The 23,753-nt window shown below is 37.5% G+C and overlaps 1 protein-coding gene across 1 annotated transcript in view; it reads left to right on the forward strand.

Annotated features, from left to right (window-relative positions):
• The window catches only part of Otogl (otogelin like), a 162,193-nt gene that overhangs the window by 12,608 nt on the left and 125,832 nt on the right, over positions 1-23,753 (forward strand). Inside the window, exons 7-15 of the mRNA XM_004623891.2 lie at positions 1,852-1,973; positions 5,571-5,776; positions 12,055-12,182; positions 12,899-13,005; positions 18,886-18,992; positions 19,413-19,538; positions 21,045-21,153; positions 21,990-22,036; positions 23,164-23,309. Of these exons, the coding sequence (XP_004623948.1) occupies positions 1,852-1,973; positions 5,571-5,776; positions 12,055-12,182; positions 12,899-13,005; positions 18,886-18,992; positions 19,413-19,538; positions 21,045-21,153; positions 21,990-22,036; positions 23,164-23,309 (1,098 nt within the window). The remainder of the gene's footprint in view (positions 1-1,851; positions 1,974-5,570; positions 5,777-12,054; positions 12,183-12,898; positions 13,006-18,885; positions 18,993-19,412; positions 19,539-21,044; positions 21,154-21,989; positions 22,037-23,163; positions 23,310-23,753) is intronic.

Genomic DNA, 23,753 nt, shown 5'->3' on the forward strand with positions numbered 1-23,753 from the left:
CAGCTTTGGAACAATATATTTTTTTCCTGATTTCCTCTCTTCTTCTTCACATATTTTAATGCTTGTATTATAGAGTTTCTTAACTGAGTAATTCATTAATTTTATTGTTGCTTTTTTCTTTTTCTTTTTTTTTTGTTCTACAATTGGGATATTTCTTTCCAACTCTTAGATATTTTTAGTTATAAATTTATCCTATCACTGCTGTCAGTATCCAATTATTTAACTCCTTGAGTTTCATTTTAGTCTTATTTTATGGATTAAAATAAGACTTCTAGAAGTTTCTTTTCTGAGTTGTTTTTGATTTTAATCTGTTGTTTGATTTTGACCTCTAACTTTTTTCTTTATTTGGCCTGCCTTTCATGATGCAGACTTTTATAAAGTGATTAACTATTTATGACTAACTGTATTCTCAAATCTGATTAAGACTCTTGACATGTTAAAGAATCTTATTTGGATATCACGAGATTGAGCAGAGGTCTTCCAGTTTCATTAGGAAACCCCAAACATTAGTGGGTCTGTGTCTTTTTACCATTTGTTCTTCGAATGAAGAATCCTCCACCATTTGGCCTGGTGTCAGATTCTGGAATCCTGGATATTGAGAACGTTCCTTGTCGTATTTTCTTTTCAGGTCTTTGCATTTCATATTTTATTTCCTTAGAATAGGCTTCTGGGTGTTCCGTTTGACATGTTGTCACACTCCACCTACGAATCCCAACCTTTCAGAAAGTGGTCAGTCGATCTAAATCCTTCCCCACCTCCAAGGTATGACATAGGCAGTTCTCCTTCTCCTGAGTATTTTTCCTTAGCATCAAATATAATAGAATATATCTTAGCTATATTTAGTTATGCTTTAAACTGTGTTACTGTAATGAAATACATGTTTCATGAAGAAATTTTTTTTTTCTGTTTTGTTAATACTGCATCTCCAGGAGCTAGAACATAATAGGTGATCAACAAAATTTATTGAGTGAGAATTAAATTCATAAATTAAATTGCTACAGTCTTTAAAATAGGTGCTTTTTTTTTTTTTTTTTTTTTGCGGAACCGGGGATTGAACTCAGGCCCTTGTGCTTGCCAGGGAAGCGCCTATTCCACTGAGCCATCTCCCCGGCCCCAAAATAGGTGCTATTGTTGGTGATTTTTTCACAGGTTTTATGTTTCAAAGCTTAAGGGCTGTTGATGTAGTTCACTGGTAGAGCACTTGTCCAGTATGTCATTTTTCTCTTTTCATCTTATTTTTCCATTTTTCTCTTTTCTTCTCTTCCTTCTACACTTATTATCTTCCTCTCTTTATTATTCTTTTTACTAGCCGACCAAATTTCTCATTAATATTCCCTAAAGTGCCTGGAAATAAAAGCAAATAAAACCCATTTGATGTTTAGAGGGGTCACGACCACTTTTAAATGCGGCTTGGCACAGTGCACACCTGCTCTGTTTGCAGCTCTGACTTCTGATTCTGTAACTGATACTCAATAGGGTCGCAAATATTAAAGGTATATTTCTTTATGGTGTTCTACAATTTTCCCATCAGAACCATTTTTTTCTTGCAATATACATCATGCAGCTCTAACATGTAGAGATTCAGACCAATTTAAAACTATCCTGAAAAAAAAAATAAAAGTATGCTGAGACAATTTCCATTTAAAATGTTGATTCCATCAGTTTCTGAGGCTGATACTACTTTTCTTTCAAAAATTCAAAGTGTGGTCATAACTTCCCACCAAGCGTCATGAGACTAAGTATGGTATAGAATTATAAATACATATTGGAAATTTAGAAACCCAAGTGGACACGAGACGCTTGTGTTTGGTGTTACTGCCTATGCTGTCATCTGTCTTGTCTTTTTCGAAGGTTCACAACAGCCCTAAGTGCTTTGGTTCAGTGTATTCATGTTATCGGGCGATCAGCTTATTCTTTTCAAACCAAGAAGAAATTCGAATTTATGGTCATGAAATTAAAAAAGATGGAATCAGGTAAGATACGCTGAATAATGTAATAAAATTATATCATGAATTAAGACAACTTTCAAGCATCTCAGACCAAAAGTGAATTGTGGAAAATAGGAAAGATTTTTTTCTTAAACAGTAGTTGGAAAGTTGTATCACATTAGATGTTAAAATTTAAGTTCTGAGGCCAAATAAGCAGGTTATTAGGATTCTAACCAGTTTAACCTTCCTAATAACCGTGCAGGATACAAATATGTTTTTAAAGGTAGAAATAAGTTATCATTTTTCCCTCAGAAATTCAAGACATGTATTATAGTTTAACTCTGATGATTTTGACATCTTTCTTAAATACTTTTTATTTTCTTTAAAGCAGGACCTTACAAACCTATTTAAATTTGGCAAGGATTCTGGTAGGCACTTCCAAGTGTATGTGACTGAGGTTTGAATGCCCCTTGAAATTTTCCACTGAGGTTCTGACAGAGTCTCGGAGCCAACTGATATCTGGCCTTGTTGAATAGATCAGAGGAGCTGATTCTAGCTTCTTATTTGCCAAGAGTAAGACCTGTGAGATTTGGGGAGAGGAGATGTTGTATATTTGACAGAAGATCTTATGCATTTGAAACTCAAAATACTGTGGAGCAATCTACCTTGTAGTCTAAGTAAATATAGAGACACTCAATTTTAAACATTTTCTATCTGAGTTATGCTAGAAACAGTAAATAGTGGGATGGAACAATTTTATCCATCGTTCAGAATTCACCCTCAAACTTTTGGACCAGGGCGTGGGAACTCTTCCCAATCCTGGTACTTTCACTCAGTTCAGATTCCTTAAGAGAGGGCAAGCAGTAGCTAAAATGGCTTTGGACCAGACACCAGGTGAGCTTTGTTATAATCTGATACCAGTAGCAACCCCTCCACCTCTGGATATATATATCCAGGGTCTTGCTACACAGCTTGGACTCATAGTGATCTTCCTGTCTCATTGCCCCCAGTGCTGGGATTATAAGCGTGCATCACCATGCCCCATTTTGGTGGCCAGCTCAGTGGGACTAGGGCTGGGCCAGCCCTGCATGTGGTACTGGGCATCGAACCTGGGTCCTCCCTGGTGTTTGCCAGGCAGACACTTAGACAACTGAGCTATCTCCTAGGCCTTCATTTTCTTACATTTTTTTTAAAGCTTAGCAATAGAATTGATGATAATGTAGTTAAACCTGTACTTCCTATACATGATTTCATTAGTTTAAGATTCTCTACATGGGATTTTTTGTAATACAATAGGCTCTTACAAACTATGCTTGTTTGTAAAACAAGAGATACCATTCAGATAGATTTTCAAGAATATTGGCTGTGTTAAATGGAAGACATAATGCTTAGTTTTAGTAAAAAGAAAGCATTTCTATGAGTTGTACAGAAAGCAAAGGGCGATTTTCCATTAGTCAGTAATGCTGTTTATAGTCATGCTGTCTCTGGCCAGGGGCCTAGCTGGCAGCAGGTGCTAGGGAAGTATTTGCCAAAATGAGTTCAAATGTGTTTGGCTCTGCACAGTAAGACTTATTTTTCTGGATTTCAGTTCTCTCTACTGAGAAATAAAGAGCTTAGGCATGAACAAGCTCCTGAATGCTTTTTGGTATAAATTGGTATCTGTTTGGTATTAATCATTATACTTTAATGTTTCCTATTAGAAAATAAATTCAGAACTCTCTCCACTTTGCATGGAATGGATCTTAAACGTATTGATCTAGCTCTCTCAGCCCCATGTCCATTAGCATTCTTTTATGTTATAAACTTCGAGGTAATTAGTTACCTACCTTTCTTCTCAAAAATTGTTCATTACATTTAAAAATTATCCTTAGTTAAACTATACTTCTATCAATTAACATCTAAATACTATAAACTATGTTTATCAGATTCATTTTTGGGGGGCCCTACATGACCCTATATCGCAAGACAGGGTCTTGCTATGTAGCCCAGGCTGGCCTTGACCTTGAGGTGATCCTCTTGTCACAAGTGCTGGGATCCTGAGTGCTGAGATTACATGCATATGCCAACATATCCAATAAAATTCAGGGTTTTTTTTTTTTGTGGTTTTGAACTCATGACCCTGCACTTGCCATGCAAGCACTTATTCTACTGAGCCCCCCCGCCCAAGATTCAGTTTTTTTATGGTACATTTTTTGTAAACTTACAAACTCAAAGTGCATGATATTTCTTCAGTATTATTTCTTACTGACTTCCTATGAATTTCTAATATTTATAATTTAAACAAGACTATGTTTAAGTAGCCTTTTTACTTATTCTGCAATTTAAAAATTTTGTTATTTTCTTATGTTTACAGCTAGTTTTATGGAAACACTGCTGTGCAAAAAGATTTTGTGGGAATGCTTGGCTAGCATTTGCAAGGCCTTGTGTTCAATCTAAAGTACTGAAAAAAAAGGAACAAAGTAAAGCACAATTGTGTAAATGGATAGTAATATTTTATATTGTTTGATTCTTAAAGGATTATAGTTTTTGAGTACTGTTCTGTTTAATTTTACAGTTTTCATACATGTGGCCATGCTCTCTCTATAAAAGCAATCACCAATTTGAAATTTTTGAAAGAAATGCATGAATGTACCTAATAACCACCTATCTTGCATTAAGGTTTATAATATTAGTTTGATAGGGTTGTTTTAAAGGAAATGAGCTCTTTCCTGTTTTCTTTAATTACTCGCACCTGCTTTTTCCTGCACTGTTCTTGCAAAGGAGGAGAACAGAACTCTTTCACACACTTTTGCCGTGACTTTGCTTCCAGAATGTCCTGTTGTTTAATTTTGATACTTTTATGTCTCCTGTTATCTTTGTATGTTCATGCTTGTGATAAATACAAAAATTAGATATTGAGTCAGGAAAACTTAGAATATAAATATTCTATTGAACTCTTGTTTTATTTAAATAAGAGTTTGATCTATTTGATCAGGTTGTATCCAATTTAAATGTTATGAATATAATCTCTGTGTAATGCTGTATGAAAAAAATTACGTCCTTGAAAATATTCTTACAACATAAAATATAAGTTGCAGTTAACCAGCCCTAGACATTTTTCTTTTAGCAAACAATTACTTATGCCAAAGTGACATTTTGATGACAGACCCTTCTATTTTTTTTTAGACACATTGAAAATAAATTAAAATTAGAACTCAAGGGTGCTTGCACATTGATTGTTTATTTCTACTTCAAAATTGTTGGGCACAATTTTTAGATTATAATTTTCTAAGTGAAATCATATTTAAGCTCTCATTATTTTAAATAGGCAAGGTTGTTTCTCTGATATTTAAAAGTCATTGGTACCTAGCAGGTGTGTAATCTTGGTCAGTTGAAGAAGCATCCAGTTGTAAGCATGAACTCCAAATCAGTAGGGGGAATACGTCATTTTTATTGTCTTTTAATTTCAATATTAACATTTTTCAAGAAGTTTTAGATTTCCTCTAGCATGATCGCTTCAGAAATCTCCAGGCAAAATGTATTCAATTAGTTCAAGCAACAGTTGTCTTTTGGTTAACGATCTGAGTCACTTCAGGAAGCAAGCACGTCATCTACAGTTGGCCGTCACCGTCATTCTGAGGTGGCCTTTGTTCTTTTCTCAAGTGTGACGTTGCCCCGGACCATTGGTCAGGTTTTCATCGAGAAACTAGCTGACTACATTCTGGTGAAAACAACCTTTGGCTTCTCATTGGCATGGGATGGAATCTCAGGAATTTATCTCAAATTATCTGAGGAGCATAAAGGGAAATCATGCGGCCTGTGTGGCAACTACAATGACATTCAATCGGATGATTTCATAATTCAGCAAGGTAAGTAGAGCAGAAAAATTGGGGGCTGTTTTCTAAAGCTTTCTTCCTTCGAGGAACTTCCTGGCTCTCACTCACCTGCCTTCTTGTTTGTTTGTTTTCCTTCTTGGTTTTAATGGAAAGTTGAGTAGCAGAGCATTTTGAGGGCCTTAAAAAAAACCCTGAACCAATTTCCTTTTGTTAAATCATGGCATTTATTCATGTAGGAAATATTAACTGAACATTTATTTACTTTGTGCCAGGAACTTGGGCTACTGTTACATCCACTGATCTAGGCTCTTGCGATCACCACTAAGCAAAACAAACACCACTCTGTGCTTGGATTTTATGTTCTAATGATTCAAATTCTTGTGGATCAGATACGTTTACCTTAGGAAAAAAGTATTTTGCATGCAGTCTTGATAGGAATAAATTCAATAATGGACAGACAATAGCTTTGTATATTTAATACAATGTGAACAGGGTATAAAGTAGAATAGAACTTGGAAAGGTTTTGTATACTGACTATTAAATCTGCTAAATCATCTATTAAATCTAAGTCATGAAACTAACTTCTGTGTTATTAGAAGTCGAGTCTGTTTCAATTCAAGTATCAGTGTACAAAGGCAAAAGAATAAGAGAATAACAAACCATAATCATGATTTAGGTCCAAACATAGAGGTGTAATTAAAACAAAAATCCTTAACATCATCAGGCCTGTCTTTGTAGCTTGTTGCAGCTCCTACAAATTCTGCAACTTGATCATTTACTCTTTCTGATATTTGTTTTCCTTAGCTCTAAAATATGGACATATTAATTCTGAACTCAGTAATAATAATAAAGTGACTTGCTACTGGTTATAGTGATAGTTAATATGAGCATGAAGCTTTAGTATTCTCAACCCTCCCAATATCCTGTAAAGCGAATACTATTAATTTTATGATATGAAAGCAAAGTCATGTGTCCACGGTAGTATAGCTTGTACATGATACTGTTCGGTTGGATTACAGCTCCAACCAGCCTTCAGTCTTGTGCTTAGAGACGCATGTGGCCAATAGCTGTTGACAGAATAATTGCAATTCTGTCGTAGACATAAGAAGAATTCTTTTAAATATTCTCTTTATTAACATCTACCTGTATGAGATTTCAATAAAAAGATTAAAATAAGTAAAATCATAAGAAAAATAAAGTATAAATTTGCTACATAATACTTTTTATTTTATACTACAAAATTAATGGAGATTAAATGTCCCTAAGTTGTGTTTCAAGGAACAGTAAAAGTACCCCTTGGCGTGTGGTCTCTGGACTCAGGCTGCGGCAATAAAATTCTGCTTGGTTATTTATTAAATTTCCTAACTTTAAAGATATAATGATGTGTGGGTCATAGAGTTGCAACGATTAACTGAGGTAACCAATGTAAAACACTCAGAGTGCCTGGAACACAGGGATTACACAATGTATTTTATGTAATTTACAATCATCTCTAAGTAGACCCCAGTAAGACTACAATAGAGCTGAAATGAAAATGGTTCAAAATGTCTTACATAGCTGTAAGAAGCCCTTATTAAAATGAAAATATTTTGCCCGTGACGGATAATGCATCATTAAGATTACCAGGAGCTACATTAGAGAGCAGGACTCCAAGGAGCCAATTTCCTCACATATAAAATGGAGATAATAATAATGAACCTGCCTCGCAGCCTAATGAGAAAATGTAAATGAAACTGCGCAAAATGACATGAGCACAATGCAGATATACAGTATCAGGATCCTCGTGAAGTGGTATCCCACATTCAGTTGGGTACCTGGAGAGAAAGAATGTACAAGTTTCAACTCTTAAGACTATTAGGACATATAGGTTTTGACTCAGAACAGGTCAAAACATCATTATTGTTATATTTCTTCTGTATCAGAGTTTCATGACAAAAGATATTCTGTTCAGTGCATTGTGTCACAGAAGACTGCTATGGGCTCCTTCTCCTAGGACATCCGGGGAATGTGTGTGGAGACCAGCGTGAAACACAGCCTCTGCTCTTCTCACAGACAGGGAGGCTGAGCTTAGACATCTGAGAAAAGGGCCAGAAAGCCTCCACAAACCTGGAATGCAAACCATTGTCCACATTGAGATGGGGGGGAAACAGGCAGAAAGGCGGTGGCAGATGGGTGGCAGGGAAGGCTGGCGGGAGGCGACCAACTGAATTGCGGCTGCTGAACTACAGAAGGAAGGAAGGAAAGTGTGTGGGAGGGGAGATTTTTTTTTCTTTTTCTTTTTTTTTCCGGAACCAGGGATTGAACCCAGGCCCTTGCACTTGCCAGGCAAGCACTTACTCTACTGAGCCATTTCCCCGGCCCCAAGGGGAGATATTTTCAAAAAATTTAGAATCTCACAAAAAATTGTAGAAATGTGACAAGAAATTGCCCTCCTATCCCTCCTATATTGTAAAAATGCAAAAGAAACAAAGCCTGACAATACAGGTGAGCTGTATTGTCTTTGGCTTTAAGATCTCTACTATTTTTTAAACTCAGCATGTGCTCCTGAGATAAAGAGAGTCAGATAATTTGACTGAATGCTGTAGAATATATAATTTCTTAACAGTAATGAAAACTTGATTTCTTTCTCGATTCCTCCTTCCTCTTCAGGGATGGCTTCACAAAGAAATGACTTTTCAGAATTTTGGTGTACATTGGAAGATTTGAATGTGTTGTCTAGTTTAGAATTCTGTTTTCATGATTCATGTCTATGTCTCTTGCCATGCAACAACATGGAAGTCCTGATTTATCCTCCTTTTTCTCAGGATAATAATTAAAAGTGCTTCTACTTCACTGTCAAAACTGTCCTCGTAGGAGCCCTAAATTATCCTACACAGAGCATATTTCACACAGAGAGCTGTAATTTTAATTTAGTGGCCTCCCAGACTGCCAGTGGATATGATTGAAAGTCTAATTGCGAACAACTTTCATGGCTCTTTTATTAATATGATGTAGTAAAAAATAACTACGTTGTTCAAAAGCTGAAGTTGGAGCGAACTCTAAGGAACTGCCCAGGTTGTTTAGAGGCATTAAAATTTATGCATACATATCGAAACATTGGGCCATGAAGAAATATTTTGTTTCATTAGACTTTAACAGATGATGTTTTGAAATAAAACGTGACTATAAATTTACTTAAAATGAACATCATTTATCCCATTTTTAAATGAGCAAGGCTGTGCATTGTGCATTCTCAACAGTACCAGAGATAGTGGAATAGACCAGAAATTCGAAAGCTCTAAGATTCTAACTTAATACATTTTCCAGTCTCCCCTATATTTTTTCATTCAGCTCTCTAGCAAATATACTTTAAACATCTGCTGCATGCCAGGTAGTATAGGAGAGATGTAACAGTGGAACAGCTGAGGCAATTTCTCTCAGTTTGTGTAGCACATGTGTAAAAGATAAAATGAATAAGGAAATAAAATACAATATAATTATATCAATAATAGAAACTATGAAAAAAAGTGGGAAAAGAGGATTACAGAAAGAGCAATCTATGTTTGGCATTAGTCTAAATTATGTAGTAGAAAAGGCAAAGTGAAAAGAGAGCTGAAGTAGGAGACTCTTAAGTCAGGGTGGTTTTGAAGGAGGAGTGGGCACAAACACCCTGGGTAGGAAGGAGGTTGGGTATTTGAAGAGCACAATAAAGCCAGTGTGATTGGAGATAGTTGAAGGGAAATCAGAGTGGAAGATATAGGAGTCTTGCAGCAGTTTGGGAGGTAGGAGAAGGCACAGGTGCTGGGTCATGCAGTCCTCCAGGCAGTAAAGCATTTTGATAGAGAATGAATTTAAACAATCTCCCAACATCTGCTAGTGAATAGCATTCAGTAATTATCTTCCTGTCTTGAGGATGGTTAGGAAGAGTGGCGAAGCCCATTGAGATTTTATTCAGGGGTGTAAGATTGTCAACTGTGGTAGACTTATACCCACGGCCCCCTGGGTGGTGGAAAGAGGCCCATGCTCACTGCTGAGGTCTGTCTTGGTTGGAGTTTTGAGAGTGCAGTAGTTTGTTTCTGCCAAGTCCCTGATATTTGAGACACTTTGTCTAAATCTAGGGCAGGATAGATTTCCATTATCAGGCCCTGAACTTGTTAACAGGTCAGATGACAAAACAATTTAAACTAGACTTGGCTCTATGAGTCCTGAGTGGCTCATACTAAAACATCTGCTGGCTTGCGTAGGAACTCCAAAATGCCCCTTACTATGCTGGGATTGGTCCAACATTCTTAATAATGGGCTCTTTCCTGAGCAGATTTGGAACCACTGTTCATCATTGTAAATGAAACCGATTCACTTCTTAGTACTCCTTTCCTAAGGTGTCTTTTCCAGTCTTTCATTGTGTATATGTTTGTTTCTTCAAATGTCCTGAAGAACTCAAAACATGTGTGTGTGTGTGTGTGTGTGTGTGTGTGTGTGTGTGTGTGTGGTTGTGGACTCTCAGAAAGGAAGTATAACTTCAGTATGCTTCTGACTAACATCACATTGACTGAGAGCTGCCTGAAAAATTTCCCAAAAATTTTAATTTGTGTTTCTTACTTTCATGTGTGTTTTTCTCCTCTATAGACAAAATGAACATTGGATAGTTAACACTTTCCTGGTGTGTACAAGGTGTGATAAAAAATATGATCAATACTTACATAATCACTCTAAGCCACCTTGCCATCATTGCTCCCGAAAAGTCCTCGCCCTTGCTTCTAACACAGTTATCCCAGTATTCGTGTCACTTTCTGAGGCAGTTCTGGGGGTCCTCTTTTGTGTCTCTCCTTGTGCTGTTGTGCTGCCTCAGGATTCTGTATTGATCCAAGCAGCTACCATTCGTGGTCTGGGGAGGAGCCAGGCCTTGCGTCATGCCAGAGCCTGTGGACAAGGTGAAGAGGACACTGTATTTTTTTTTTTTTTTTGTGAGTCTGTCTTGCTATAGGATGGCCCTTGTCAGCAATGTTCACCACTCTTTTATTGCATCTTTTTTTTTTTTTTGATAAAGAAAAGCTTCTCCATATATTTATTTTTTATTTTTTCAAAATTTTATTGATAAACATAGCAATGAGACAGTTTCAAATCAAATCGGAAGTACAGTTTCAACAAATAATACACTGCATATATTCTTCTTAGTGGTTAATTGCTGTACAAGAAGTGGACTTGTGATCCTATTTACAAACACCATTAGAACAAATCATTCTATTCATTAAGAGAATGCAACTATATATCTATCCCAACCTCTTTGAATACACAGATACAAAATGGACATTCATCGGTATACCCCATTTTTTCTAAGTTCCTTTATTGAATATTATAGGTGTGTAGACTCAGCAAAATATTCTAAAAGAGTCCAGTAGCCCATAATAGCCTTGGGTCTTCTGTTTAACTGGCAATGTCAGAAATCATTGACCTGAGTCCTCCACAGCTCAACATAGCAACATGGCTTTACTTCCTATGTTTCGTCTTCATACTTTTCTATTAAGGTCAATTAAGACTCAGGACATATGAGAACTTGTACTGTAATATCATGTACCTTGGTAGTGTCCCAAATTTTCTGATCAAGAAGATTATGGGGCCAAAGAGGAAAGTGATCGATGACGTAGAGTGGGCCTAAGGAGAATCACATGGGGAGAAGACACTCTCTCAGGCTTTCACAGAGAACACATTGGCCAAGCAATGGCCGTGACTCATCCACATGGCTGCACTGACAAAGGTTCTACAATCTGAGGTACAGGATCTCAGGGTAAATCCTGAGGGGATTTCACTGACCTTCTCAGACCAAAAAGCTACAACTCTTGTTGCACAGGTCCTGCTTTACCTTGGTCTTAACCATCCAGTAGAAAAGTATTGCATCTTATAAAGTCACTCACAAAAAAAGAACTTCCAGAACTGCTTCAGAACATGGCAAGAATGACGAGACAAGTGTGACTGAAGCAAGGGAGGGTATATTGAAAGAGATTCCTGGCAATTTTTTACTGTAAGAAATTAAAACAATTTAAGCATTCACTGTCTATTTTTGCTCACTCCCCCTATATTGGACCAGCTTATTTTAATTCCTTCTCTATGGTGTTTCAAATGCAATTTGCTTTTCTCTTCCATATACTTTTATTTGGAACTTTGTTTAGTTCATTTTTAGTATGTTAAAGTAGTGTTACAGTTTGATATCACAGAGATGATTATAAAGTTATTGAGCTTAACCTTTGACCTGGAAGTTAATGTTGAAGAACAGTGTCTATATATTTGTGGGAACTGATAGATAACAACTATTTCTGTGTGTTTGTGTGAAATAGAGGACTACACAGAAGACATTGCTATGTTTGCAAATAGTTGGTCAGTGCAAACCCCTGATGACTCCAAATGTGTACCCACACCCTCAGACTTTCCAAATCCATGCTCCAGTGGAATGCCAGCATTCGAGGTAACTTAGATATGAAAACTTGGGCCACATGAGACATGAAATACACACATGCTATTTCTATGTTTAGTGGTACATATTATAAGTGGAGATGACATAAGTGAAATATTAAACTTACGAAATGTACTTGCAATAGGGGTTAACTTTAATTTTTTTTTTGTACCAGAGATTGAATTCTGGACCTTGCACTTGCCAGGCGGGCGCTTATGCTGCTGAGCTATATCCCCAACCCTTTAAAGTTATTTTGAAGACACTGAATGTGATGATTTTTATAAATTCAGTATTCATCCTAAAATCTATAGTTGGAAAACTTTTGGTTAAAATTTAAAGAATAAATGATTTTCTCTTTCTTTTTTAAATTATTTTTAATATTTTCTATTTTAGTGAAGGGTTTACAGGGTGTTCAGGGTCTCACTACTAGGCCGGACTCATAGTGATTCTCCTGTTTACAGCCTCCCAAGTGCTGGGATTACAGGCGCGCGCCACCACACCCAGTCTCAATCGCCGTCTCAGCGCGCCTTGCGGGGCGGGACCAGCACAGCAGGCCCTGGGCATAGAACCCCCGGCCCCTGCGCCTGCTTGCAGGTGCTTTAATCCCCTGAGCTATTGGCTGGCCTGATTTTCTCTTTCTTGATAAACAAATTCTCACAGAGTTAAAGACTGAGACTGCATCTCTGCTACTAAACATGTCTTGGTGACTGGTTTCCTTTCGTGCGCAGGCAATCTTCTTCAAGTGTCAGATCCTATTGCAGTTTCCTTTTCTGAGCTGCCATGAATATATTGATCCATATTTATATATTGCCAGCTGTGTTAATGACCTTTGCAAGTAAGTGAAATAATTACTAATTATGATGTTTGCTTTATAAAAGAGGAGGGAGTTACATTTCTATAACTTAGACATTTGAGCAATTTGCTAAATGTAACAGGAAATGCAAAACATAAACTGTACTAACAGGCATTAAGTGCTTATAGTATGATTAAATGTTTTACATAGCAACATGAACAGAATACAGGAACTCTGAAACGTTTTATGCCACTGAGCTCTTTTGGGAATTTAGAATATATATATATATATATATATATATATATATATATATGTTGTTCTTTTTCAAAATTTTGAAATGCACAAAATAAAAACATAAAAGTACAAAGAACACTACTTATAATGAAATAGACTCATGAAAATAATAAAATAAATAAATTTCTGACATGTGTGCTTGTTAATATATGAAGCATGATCAAAATACACAATGGAAGTTTAAATAAGAATTACAGTAAAAGACATGTTGCCATTGATCTCCCTTCAGATACTCCACTTCAGACACACTTGTCCCATCACTTTTGCCACTGCTGGACAGCTCTGAAGTCCTCTTTGTGTCTCTCTGAGGACCAGAAGTGTGATGAACACTGCTGCGGCGTGGCACCCCCCAGAAAGTAGGGCTGTGACCACCTCACAGTGCATCCTCCTCACCTTGGTCGCAGGATCTGGCTCTGTGTGGCCTGGTTCCTCCCCAGTGGCACAATGACCACAGAAAGTGAATGTTTTGAGTCCATTAGACACAGGAGCCCCAACAGCACCGCTACAGACCCTCAGGGAAGAGAGTTCCTGTGCTGCTTCAGAAAGTGGCAAGGACAATGGCATAAGTGGATTCAAAACAAGGAAGAGTGTTCAGAGAAGGAGATTTATTTTTTTAAAAAACGTGACTTTAATGCAGTAAATTCTTTTCAAATTTAAGTATTTACTGTAATTTTCGATGACACCTGTGTATTTCAGATCTGATAGTTAATGTAACTTACATATTGATGGCTACAAATGATATCTTATCACAACTGTAATGGAAAAGGAAGAGATATGAGACATGTTGGTGACATCACAGCCATTATTAAAAACATTTGCTATCTTGCTCACCTGGATAATTAGAGGAAATATTCTTTGAGTTAAGGATAGGTGTAATATTTCCTGTCAAGGTCACAGATTCCTTCAGGGTATCCCATGTTGAGAACACCTGAAGTAGATGGTTATCTAGACAACAAAAGACATAAAAGACAACATACTCTGTTTATCATTGTAGGATTTGTAATAAATTACTCATTGTGAAAGTGAAGTTTTATTTTTTTCATTATCAAGTATGTGTGGTAGGACACCTTGAAGATTCCAGAATCTCTCAAGAAATTTTAGCATGCCTCTGTATATATTTTTAATTTCAGAAAACATAAATGATGTAATAGAATTCTTTTGAAAAAGACCAGACTAGCTTTGTTTGCATAAAGCAACTTAAAAGTAGAATCTTGGTTAACTTATTAGTATTATTTTTTAATGTATTTAGTACAGGGTCTACAGGGTCTCACTACATAGACTGAACTCGTAGTGATTCTCCTGTTTTCAGCTTCCCAAGTGTTGGGATTAGAAGCGCGCGCCACCAAGCCCAGTCTAATTCACCGTCTCTGCATGCCCAGGGGCGGGGATGGGAGTTGGCACCGCACACCAGGGATCGCACCCAGGCCGCTGTGCTCTGCTTAAGCAGACACTTTAGTTCACTGAGCTATCTGGCTGGCCTGGTTAACTTATTTAGAAGTTTAAATTTATAAAAGGCAAAAACAAAAAAGGTTTAGATAGTATGAAATTGTGTCATCCATAACTATTATCATAAAGTAAGATTATTGTAAAGTTAACGAACATAGTGATATATTCTAAATGTTAAAATGCAGTCATTTATATCTGTCACTTTTAAGTTTTTTTGTTTTTTGTTTTTTTTTTTTTTTGGTGGAACTGAGGATTGAACTCAGGCCCTTGAGCTTGCCAGGAAAGCTCTTGTTCCACGGGGCCATCTCCCCATACAGGTTCTAAATGGCAGGGATTCCTAAACTTACGCAGAAGCTTTGAAATAATGTTCTCTCCTTCTGCAATAGTGGTTACTGACCTATGTATTTTTACAATGTTTATTTTCTGCTTCATTTCTTTTTAAATTTGTTTTCATTATTTTTTTTTACTCAGTTTCTTTTTTGAAGATTCCCTTATATAGACTCTTACTTTATCATATAAGGAAAATGAAAAATTGTTATTTGTCCCACAGTGACTCATTCTTCAACCTTTACCCTGTAGTCTTTTCAACTATTTTCAGTATCCATTTCTTATGTAGGTTGAGAAGAACTAGCGCATGGTAAGTCCAGGAAAGTCATTATTTATCAGTTTGAGGTTGTTTAGCGACTTCAGTTGCCCATGTACCAGTGAATTGAATGTCCATTTTCTGTCCTGGTACTTTGTCTTTTGCCCTTACATTGATGCCATAGCTGCGCTACTTGAACTTCCCGATAGTTCTGCTTTGTTGTTGCTACCTCTTCCCTTTAGCGTAGAGCACTGTCTGAAATTTGAGGGCCTCAGTGAGCTCTCACTATGTCCATCATTTAGGCCTTAGAAAGGGAGAAAGGCTGTAGAGAAATGGAATTTACTTCAGTTTCTAACCCTTGGCCCAGAGCTTAGACGTGTGCTCACAGCCAGATACAGAGAAGGCTCTCAAAGTGGTCTTCTGGTAGTCGGCCAATCACGCAGCTTGAGCTTGGGGTCCTAACAGAGAAAAAGGGAGGAACTAGAGACAAAAGCAGTCTCTGCCATAGCTACTTCATATGAAATTCCATCACTGAAAAATTAACTTTTTTTTTTTTTTTTTTTTTGATCCTGGGTTTCCGCTTTAGGCTGTGATACTCTTCTCGAAGGCAAACACAGAAGCAGGATAGCGAAACACCTCACACTGTTTTAAATTAGCTGGTACCTTAATAGTTGTGGTTTAGTGGGAGAGGCTAGACTTGGGGGCATAAAAAGCATGTAATACCTGAAGAAGGGCATCATAATTGGGTACATGGGCATTGAGAAAACAAAAGTGAGAAGCTTCCAGAGTTAGCTGTTCATGCCCTTCAATACTTCTTTCTCATCTAGACCTACTTACAGTCTGTCTCCCATTCAAGAGGAAATGAAGGATTCTCTTCATTTCCTGTGTTAGAGAACTGAAGCACAACAATTCTGTACCACAAGTGAAGTGTGAGTTGGCTGAACACAGATTAATTTTCTGCTTGGATTATGAATTGGATTCAACACATTTTTTTGAGGATCTATTGAGCTGAGCATTATGCTGCACTTGGAAAAACAGAAATAATTTAGGTGTAGTCTTTGTCTTAGTAACTCATATTCTACAGGGGCAGAGAGTCAGGTCTACAGTGATAATACAGTGCTGTAAGCGCCAAGTGCTACCGATATGAGGAGAATACTGACTCATCAGAGACAGCCTGCGAGGTGCCTTGGAGATGATATTTGGGGTGTAACTTGAAAGAAAATAGAGTATAATGCCAATCCTTGAACTTTATGTTTTGGCAGTTTTCCAAGACTGCCAAACTTGGAAGCAAGGAAATAGTTTTAATTTTGATACACTAAAGTTAATTGAATTAATAACAAGAATAATTTAATGCTTATTTTTCTTATTAAAGTTGACATTGAAACCAGACACAATGGCACATGCCTATAATCCCAACACTTGGGGGGCGGAGGCAAGAGGATCATTGCAAACTTGAGACCAGCCAGGCCTACAAAGTGAGCAGAAGGCCAGCCTGAACTTCATAGCAAGACCCTGTATCAAAAAGGAAAAAAAAATGACCTCCAAACTAGAAAAATTAACTTACTTTCTCTTTATAAATTGGGACAGTAATTTCACTCCCACAATTAGTTTTTATGAGATGCCACACGACAATGCACCTAGTATGGTTTCTAGAGTAATACAGACACTTACTAAATGGTGGTTGTTTTAATATTAGTTGGCCTGAGTTGAGAAACCAATGATTTCTTACTTTTCTAGTTTTCATTACCACCATTAATTTTAGGAAACATGCACATATTTTATTTTTTTTTTAATTTTTAAAAGGGAGTGCAAAATAATATAAAAACAAAAAATTACAAATGATACTGGATTTCTCTTATCAAAATAATATAAATTTCACAGTATTTTTTAATGCATAGTGTTGTTGTCAAACTAGTTCTCATGTTACCAGATATATGCATGAAAAATTGGAAGAAGAAAGAAAAAAATATATAAGAAATTAAGAAGAGAAAAAGGTCAAAAAATTAAAAAAAGGCAACAAAACAAATTAAGCATTATCTGCTCCTTTCCATAGACCAGCAGAAATCCACAGTGCAGCTGTGGATCCTGCTTTCACACATAGATAAATCTCTTTCCCCTGCTCCCTCTCCTGTCCTTCAACACTCCGTAATTCCTTCCTTTTGAAGTGGTTCAGTCTTTTCTTCCAGTGTCTACTGTACCCTTCAGATTTTATTTTCTCTTTCAGGACTGTGCATATTTATGTAATTTAAAGTAAATGATGAGTTTCCCAAGGATTCAGCCATTTTTAGTTCATGCTGTCTTTCACAAATTCTTTGTTTGCAATGTTAGAAGCCTTGAGCTTCTGGAGTTTTTATGTTTACATGCTGTTCCTTCCAAAGCACAGTGAATTGCACTGGCTAGATGCATGGCTTCGATTACAGTCACGAAGGATGATAGCAACTTAAGATGATGACTTTTGTAGTAGAGACACTGAAAACCTTAAGGTTTACAAAAATGTAGTATTCTTAAGGACATTATCATGCAAGGTACTTACCTGTTCAGTTTTGAGTTTGACTTGGACTGAAAAACAGCCCCATTACCTTACTATAGACCTGCTGATTTTTAAAATTTAATTTAAAAAATCTTTTGTTTTTATTCATTTGGCACAGGATCTTATTACATAGCTTGGACTCGTAGTGATCCTCCTGTCTCAGCCTCCCCAGTGCTGGCATTACAGGTGTGCACCACCATGCCTGGGGTTTCTGTGGCTGGCATGGTGCACCCAGTTCTGGAGCCGGCACGGCATGCAGTACTGGGGATTGAACCCAGGTCCTTGGGCTTGCCAGGCAGGCACTGATACCTCTGTGATATCTCCCCAGCCCTTAGATCTGTTAATTTTAATGGTGCTCCAGGACTTGGAAGATCTCAGATGAAACTATGGAGCTCCTAAAGTAATTACAAGAAAATAACTTGATATTCTTTACTCTTGGCAGTGTTATACAATTACAGAGATTTAGCAAAAGAATTCAAAATCTTTTAAATCTTCAGTGAAAGGCTGTTTAATCTTGAAAGGTATCTTGGAATCTTACTGGAAAGGATGAGGAGCCATCAAAATGCTTTTGAGTGCAATGGACCTCTGGCAGTGGCTTTGTTTCAGCCTGTGGACAAGCAACAGCACGGTGTTGGGAAACAATTTGTGTACTTGATATTTTTGTTGGGCTACAGCTTTATCCAACTTAAAGAGATTTACATTTTATCTGAATTTAATGCTTCTTCAATTCTAAAAGTTCCACTTTGTGCAAAAGCAAAAATGCACCAAAAATTTAATAATGAAAACTGCTTTTCAGTGTAGTTGTCTCTTGACTCGAAAATAAGTGCCAAATTATTGAAAAACTTTGATGAAGTTAATATACTTGTGCTTATTCATCTGGGATTTTTTTTGTGTGTGTTTCTTCTGTGTTGTTGTGCAGAGAAACATAGAGTATGAAAGACATGTATGTTGACATCAATTAATAATGGAATATTCATCAAGTGCTCATAAATTTTGAGAATCAATGCTGCTAAAGCAGGGTTACCTATCAGCACTTCCGGTCATCCTGGCATTCTCTTTTCCCTCCTAGAACCCACGATGATGAAACCTATTGTCGAGCAGCCGCTGAGTACGCGAGAGCCTGTTCTCATGCTGGCTACCCTATTCAAGATTGGCGAGAGGACTTTCCTGCATGCAGTATGTTTATTTTTTTATTTTTCAAGCTCTGTACAGTTCCATCAATTTCAGTTTTATCTTAGCACTTGAAATTAGAGGGGCTGCAGAGGTAGTGCAGCAATCTAAGCACCTGCCTAGGCAAGCGCAAGGACAGGGGTTCGGTCCCTGGCACCACATGCTGTGCCAGCCTCACCCTGGGCACATTTGGCAGGCCACCAAGACTCAGCCTGGTGGCACACATCTGTAATCCCAGCACTGGGGAGGCTGAAAATAGGATGATCACTACGAGTCCCAGCTGCGTAGTGAGACCCTGTACCAAATACATAAAAAGAAACAGAAACTAGAGAAGATTTAGAAATTTGCATGTATTGGAGACATTGTAATTGGTTTGAAAGGGAGGCTAATAAAATTAACAGATAGCTGTCTTGTTGTCTGTTTTAGTTGACAAATGTGACGACAGCTTTGTCCATCGGGATTGCATCAGTTGTTGCCCACCGACCTGCACGTTTGAGAAGCAGTGTCTCGGCAGCAATCTCCACTGCCTTGATGGCTGTTACTGCCCAGATGGTAAGTGCCTCCGGAGGAAGCCACTGCTGCACTCGGGGACCCCAGCGCCCAGGGACCCCAGCGCCCAGGGACCCAAGGGCCAGTGTGGTCTTGCTGTCCTCTCCCAGGACATCCTGGCTGTTGCAATTTCCTGTCCTTGTCAGATTTGATCCTTGAAGTGCCCGAGAGGAATGGTTGTTCTGCTTTCATAGCAGTGTCATTATTTCATAGGTTTCCCAGAAAACCTGAAATATATATATATATATATATTCATTTATGTATTTGGTACAGGATCTCACTATGTACCTCAGACTCATAATGATCCTCCTATTTTTAGCCACCCCAGTGCTGGGTTTACAGGTGTTCACCACCACGCCCAGACTTGGTTGCAGGCTCAGTGCACCTCATGTGCAGGGCTGGCATGGCATGCGGGACGGAGGATCAAACCCTGGTCTCTGCACTTGCCAAAGCAGGAGCTTAGTCAGCTGAGCTATCTTGCCAGCCCTGAACTATACATTTAAAGTTCCCACGGCAAATATTCTGTTCTATTAAACTTTTGTGATTTTTCATAGTTTATATATTGTTATTTTTTTAAAGATGAAGGTGAGCTTGAGAAAAAAAAGACCTCATGTTCTTTAATTAGACAATTTTAGTCATGAGGTAGCTTTAAATTGGAAATGAAAAGCAGCTTCGAAGTGATATATGTGGAATTTAAAATTAGTAATGAGTTTACTATACCAGCTGACATTTAGAAAGAACACTGTAGATTTCAAACTCTTTTAAGAATTCCAGACGTGTTAAGTGATTTCCCTAATGTCATATGCTTAACATGAATGAGGATTACTTGGAACTGGGTCTGCTGTCTTCAGCCCATTGTCCTTTCAGGGCCATATGGTGAGCCAGTGACTGTCCCGAGCTGTCTCAGCTGGTGGCAATATAATGAGGTTGCACTACAGTATAAATCCACTCTGCAAAACAAAAGCCAATGCTTTTTCCTATAATCTTGTTATGAATAAGCTCAGCTGACTGAAACTGTGCAGATCAGAGTGGTTGGCTTATTCTGGGTCAATGCACTCTACATGATAGAGAAGCAACAAATGTAGCACCAGGGTCTCGTACCTCAGAGGAGCACTGCCTAACTCTTAATAATGCGTGTGTGACATTACCATCAATTTCTCTCATTTTAGAATGCACAGAAGCTAAACCAAGAACATCCTTTCTTCTTCCTTTCTCTCTTGTTCCTCAAATGCAAAAACACTGTTTAGCTGCCTTGTCTTTCTTCCATATCTTGAAACTTGAGTGCCTGGTGATAAATCATAGAGCAAGACTCGACAGCCATTGAACTAGACCCTCAAACCTTAGCTGTGGCTGAGTCCTGAATTACGGATATCCTCTTTGAAAGAAAGGGAATGTGTATTCCTGATGCTGATTGTAAACCAGTGTTCAGTAAGTTAGTTGATTTACTATTTCAAAGAAAGCAATCATTATTATTACTTTTGAGATGTGATACTTGTTTTTCTTTACTAGGTCTTGTAATGGAGAATGGGACTTGCATATCTTTAGAAAACTGTCCATGTAATTTTCACGGATTAGTTTATTCCGTTGGTTCAAAAATTGAACAAGAGTGTACTGAATGGTATGTGATCAGTATATGGTCAATTTGTTCTGGTTGCCTAATTAGTTAGCAACTTTATCATGACAGATATCTTCATGTTCTTTTACTAAACTGATAAGAACAGATACTACACTTATCTTAGCCCAAAGTCCGAGAATCGATTCCATGTTCTTTTATGATATGATTCTTACAATTTCCTTTGGTAATTGTATAATTCATTATCCCTAGATGGTGAGTCTCTTGCATTTTGTTATTATTCGTAGTCATTAATTTGCCCTTACTTTTGTACTTAGAACTTGATGGTGTTCGTGACCTTCTCTACTGGGTCATTTAAGATATGAATATATTGCAAGTTTGGGATAATGAATCCTAAGATTGAGTTTCTTATTGTGGTAGTTCACTGAACCTACGGCTAAATGCAAAAGCCCTCCTGTACAGACTTACATGAAAATAAACAAAACAAAACAAAACAAAACAAGAAGCAATGATCTACGTGTAATTGGGGTCTTTTCTTTTTGGTATCAGTGTACGTAAAAGAAATTTAGTGAAATAACTTGCCATGTTCTTAGATGTGGATGCCATCAGATTCCACCGCTGTCTTCCAAAATTCCTGTCTTTGTAAAGACGAGAAGGAGCATTTATCTTACATAGAAGACAGCAATGCCTGGTGTCACTAATGCTAGATGCACGGAGGCTAAAAATATAGGCGTTATTCAGTTAAAAGTTACAACAGTTTTGTAGAGATGTTTTCCAAATCAGATTGTACTATATTTATAAGTGGCATTTCAAATATATTAGCCAATACCCTCACAGCTCTTATGTATCAGTAGTCTAATGGTTTTAATAATTTCATTTAGTGTTTGTGTTGGTGGTGTTTGGAACTGCACTGAACATGACTGTCCAGGTAATCCTTGAACTTTTTTCTGAAGAAAATGTTTTCATATTTTAAGACTGGGGATGAAGATAACAGTGATTTTTATAAAGATATAGCATGCATAATACTGATTATAATATAATATATAAATGTAGATACCTAGAGGATAAGTTGAAAGTTGAACTAATGACAGTTCTGAGTAGGCAACTTTGCTAGAAATATATTTAAATAGTGTAAATATGATAAAATCTAAAAAAAGTGTGTGGAAAATTAGCATTTAATAAATTTGAAATTAAAATGAATAACTTAATTTAGTCTAGTAAGTTTGCTAAACAAGGAAATTTTAAGCACTTTAGATGTTTTATTGATGCACAATTATTTGCCTTCAATTGAATTCATGCTTTTGAAAACAATTTTTTTTTTTTTTTTTTCGGAACCGGGGATTGAACTCAGGCCCTTGCACTTGCCATGGAAGCGCTTATTCCACTGAGCCATCTCCCTGGTCCCTGAAAACAAATTTTTAAAGAATAGAAAATATTTTTAAAAACTCCAAAAATCTCATTAGAAATGATGCAAAATTTCATTAAACAAGTAATAAGGATTCAACAATGGTTGCTGTATTGCACGATGGTGTATCTTCACATTAGTCATTTAGGTTACCAAATATAAACATGAAAACTTGGTTTAAAAAAATAAAATAAAATAGCAACAAACCTGATTTTTAAGAATTAACCTAATCTCTTTTCTTATGTCTTCTGTCTCCCTTCCCTGCCCTCCTTTTCCCTTTCCTCTTTGTCCTTCTCCTCCTCTTCCTCCTAATTTCCTCCCTTTCTTTACCTTCTTTGCCTCTTCCTCCACTCCCTCCTCTTGCTCTTTGTCTTCTCCCCTCCCCCCTGAGCCCTTGCCCCCCCTCACATCCTCCTTCCTCCCCTCCCCCTCCCGCCCCCTGCCCTCCCTTTCTCCCTCTGGCTGTCTCCCTCTCCCCTGCCTATTTCCCTCCCCCTCTCCTTCCCCTCCCTGTTCTCCCCTCTTCCTTCCCTCTCCTCCTTTTCCTCTCTTCCTTCCTTCTCCTCCTTCTTCCTGCTCCTATCATTCTGCCCTCCCTCTTCTTCTCCCCTTCCTCCTCCTCCTCCTCCTTCTGCCTCTTCTTTTCATAGTTCAATGCTCTGTTGTGGGTGATTCCCACTTTACAACTTTTGATGGACGACATTACTCATTTATTGGCATGTGCCAGTACATCCTTGTGAAAGGAACTGGAAAAGATAAATTTACAATTACTTTGCAGAAAGCTCCCTGTGAGCAGGTAAGAACAACATCTCAGAATGACTAGGGCAGCATTCATTCTTTAAAGCTAAACTTGTATCTGGATTAAGAATGGTAACATGAATGGACAGATTTTTTTCTTAAAAGCCAAGACAACCTGAGGGGACTTGACTGACCTTGTCAGATACAAAATTACATTTTAGGTTATATAGGTCTTGCTTTAGTCTGGTCTTAGCCATCCAGTAGAAAAATATAACTACAATGTATAAAATGTAAAGCCATATTAATATACTGAGCTGTAAAAGGCTCATGTCAACAACTTCAGACAATTGTCAGTTCTGCTGATAACCCACAACTATTATGGATTATTGGACTATATTGGGATACTTTGCTGAATTCAAGTACCTTACAATATTTGAACTGGTGTCAAGTATGAAAAGGTCCTTTAATGACTTCTCCAAATACAGCTTCTCTGACAGCAGTG

The sequence above is a fragment of the Octodon degus genome, unplaced genomic scaffold (assembly GCF_000260255.1).
Source record: "Octodon degus isolate 3935 unplaced genomic scaffold, OctDeg1.0 scaffold00004, whole genome shotgun sequence".
Classification (NCBI taxonomy): Eukaryota; Metazoa; Chordata; class Mammalia; order Rodentia; family Octodontidae; genus Octodon; species Octodon degus.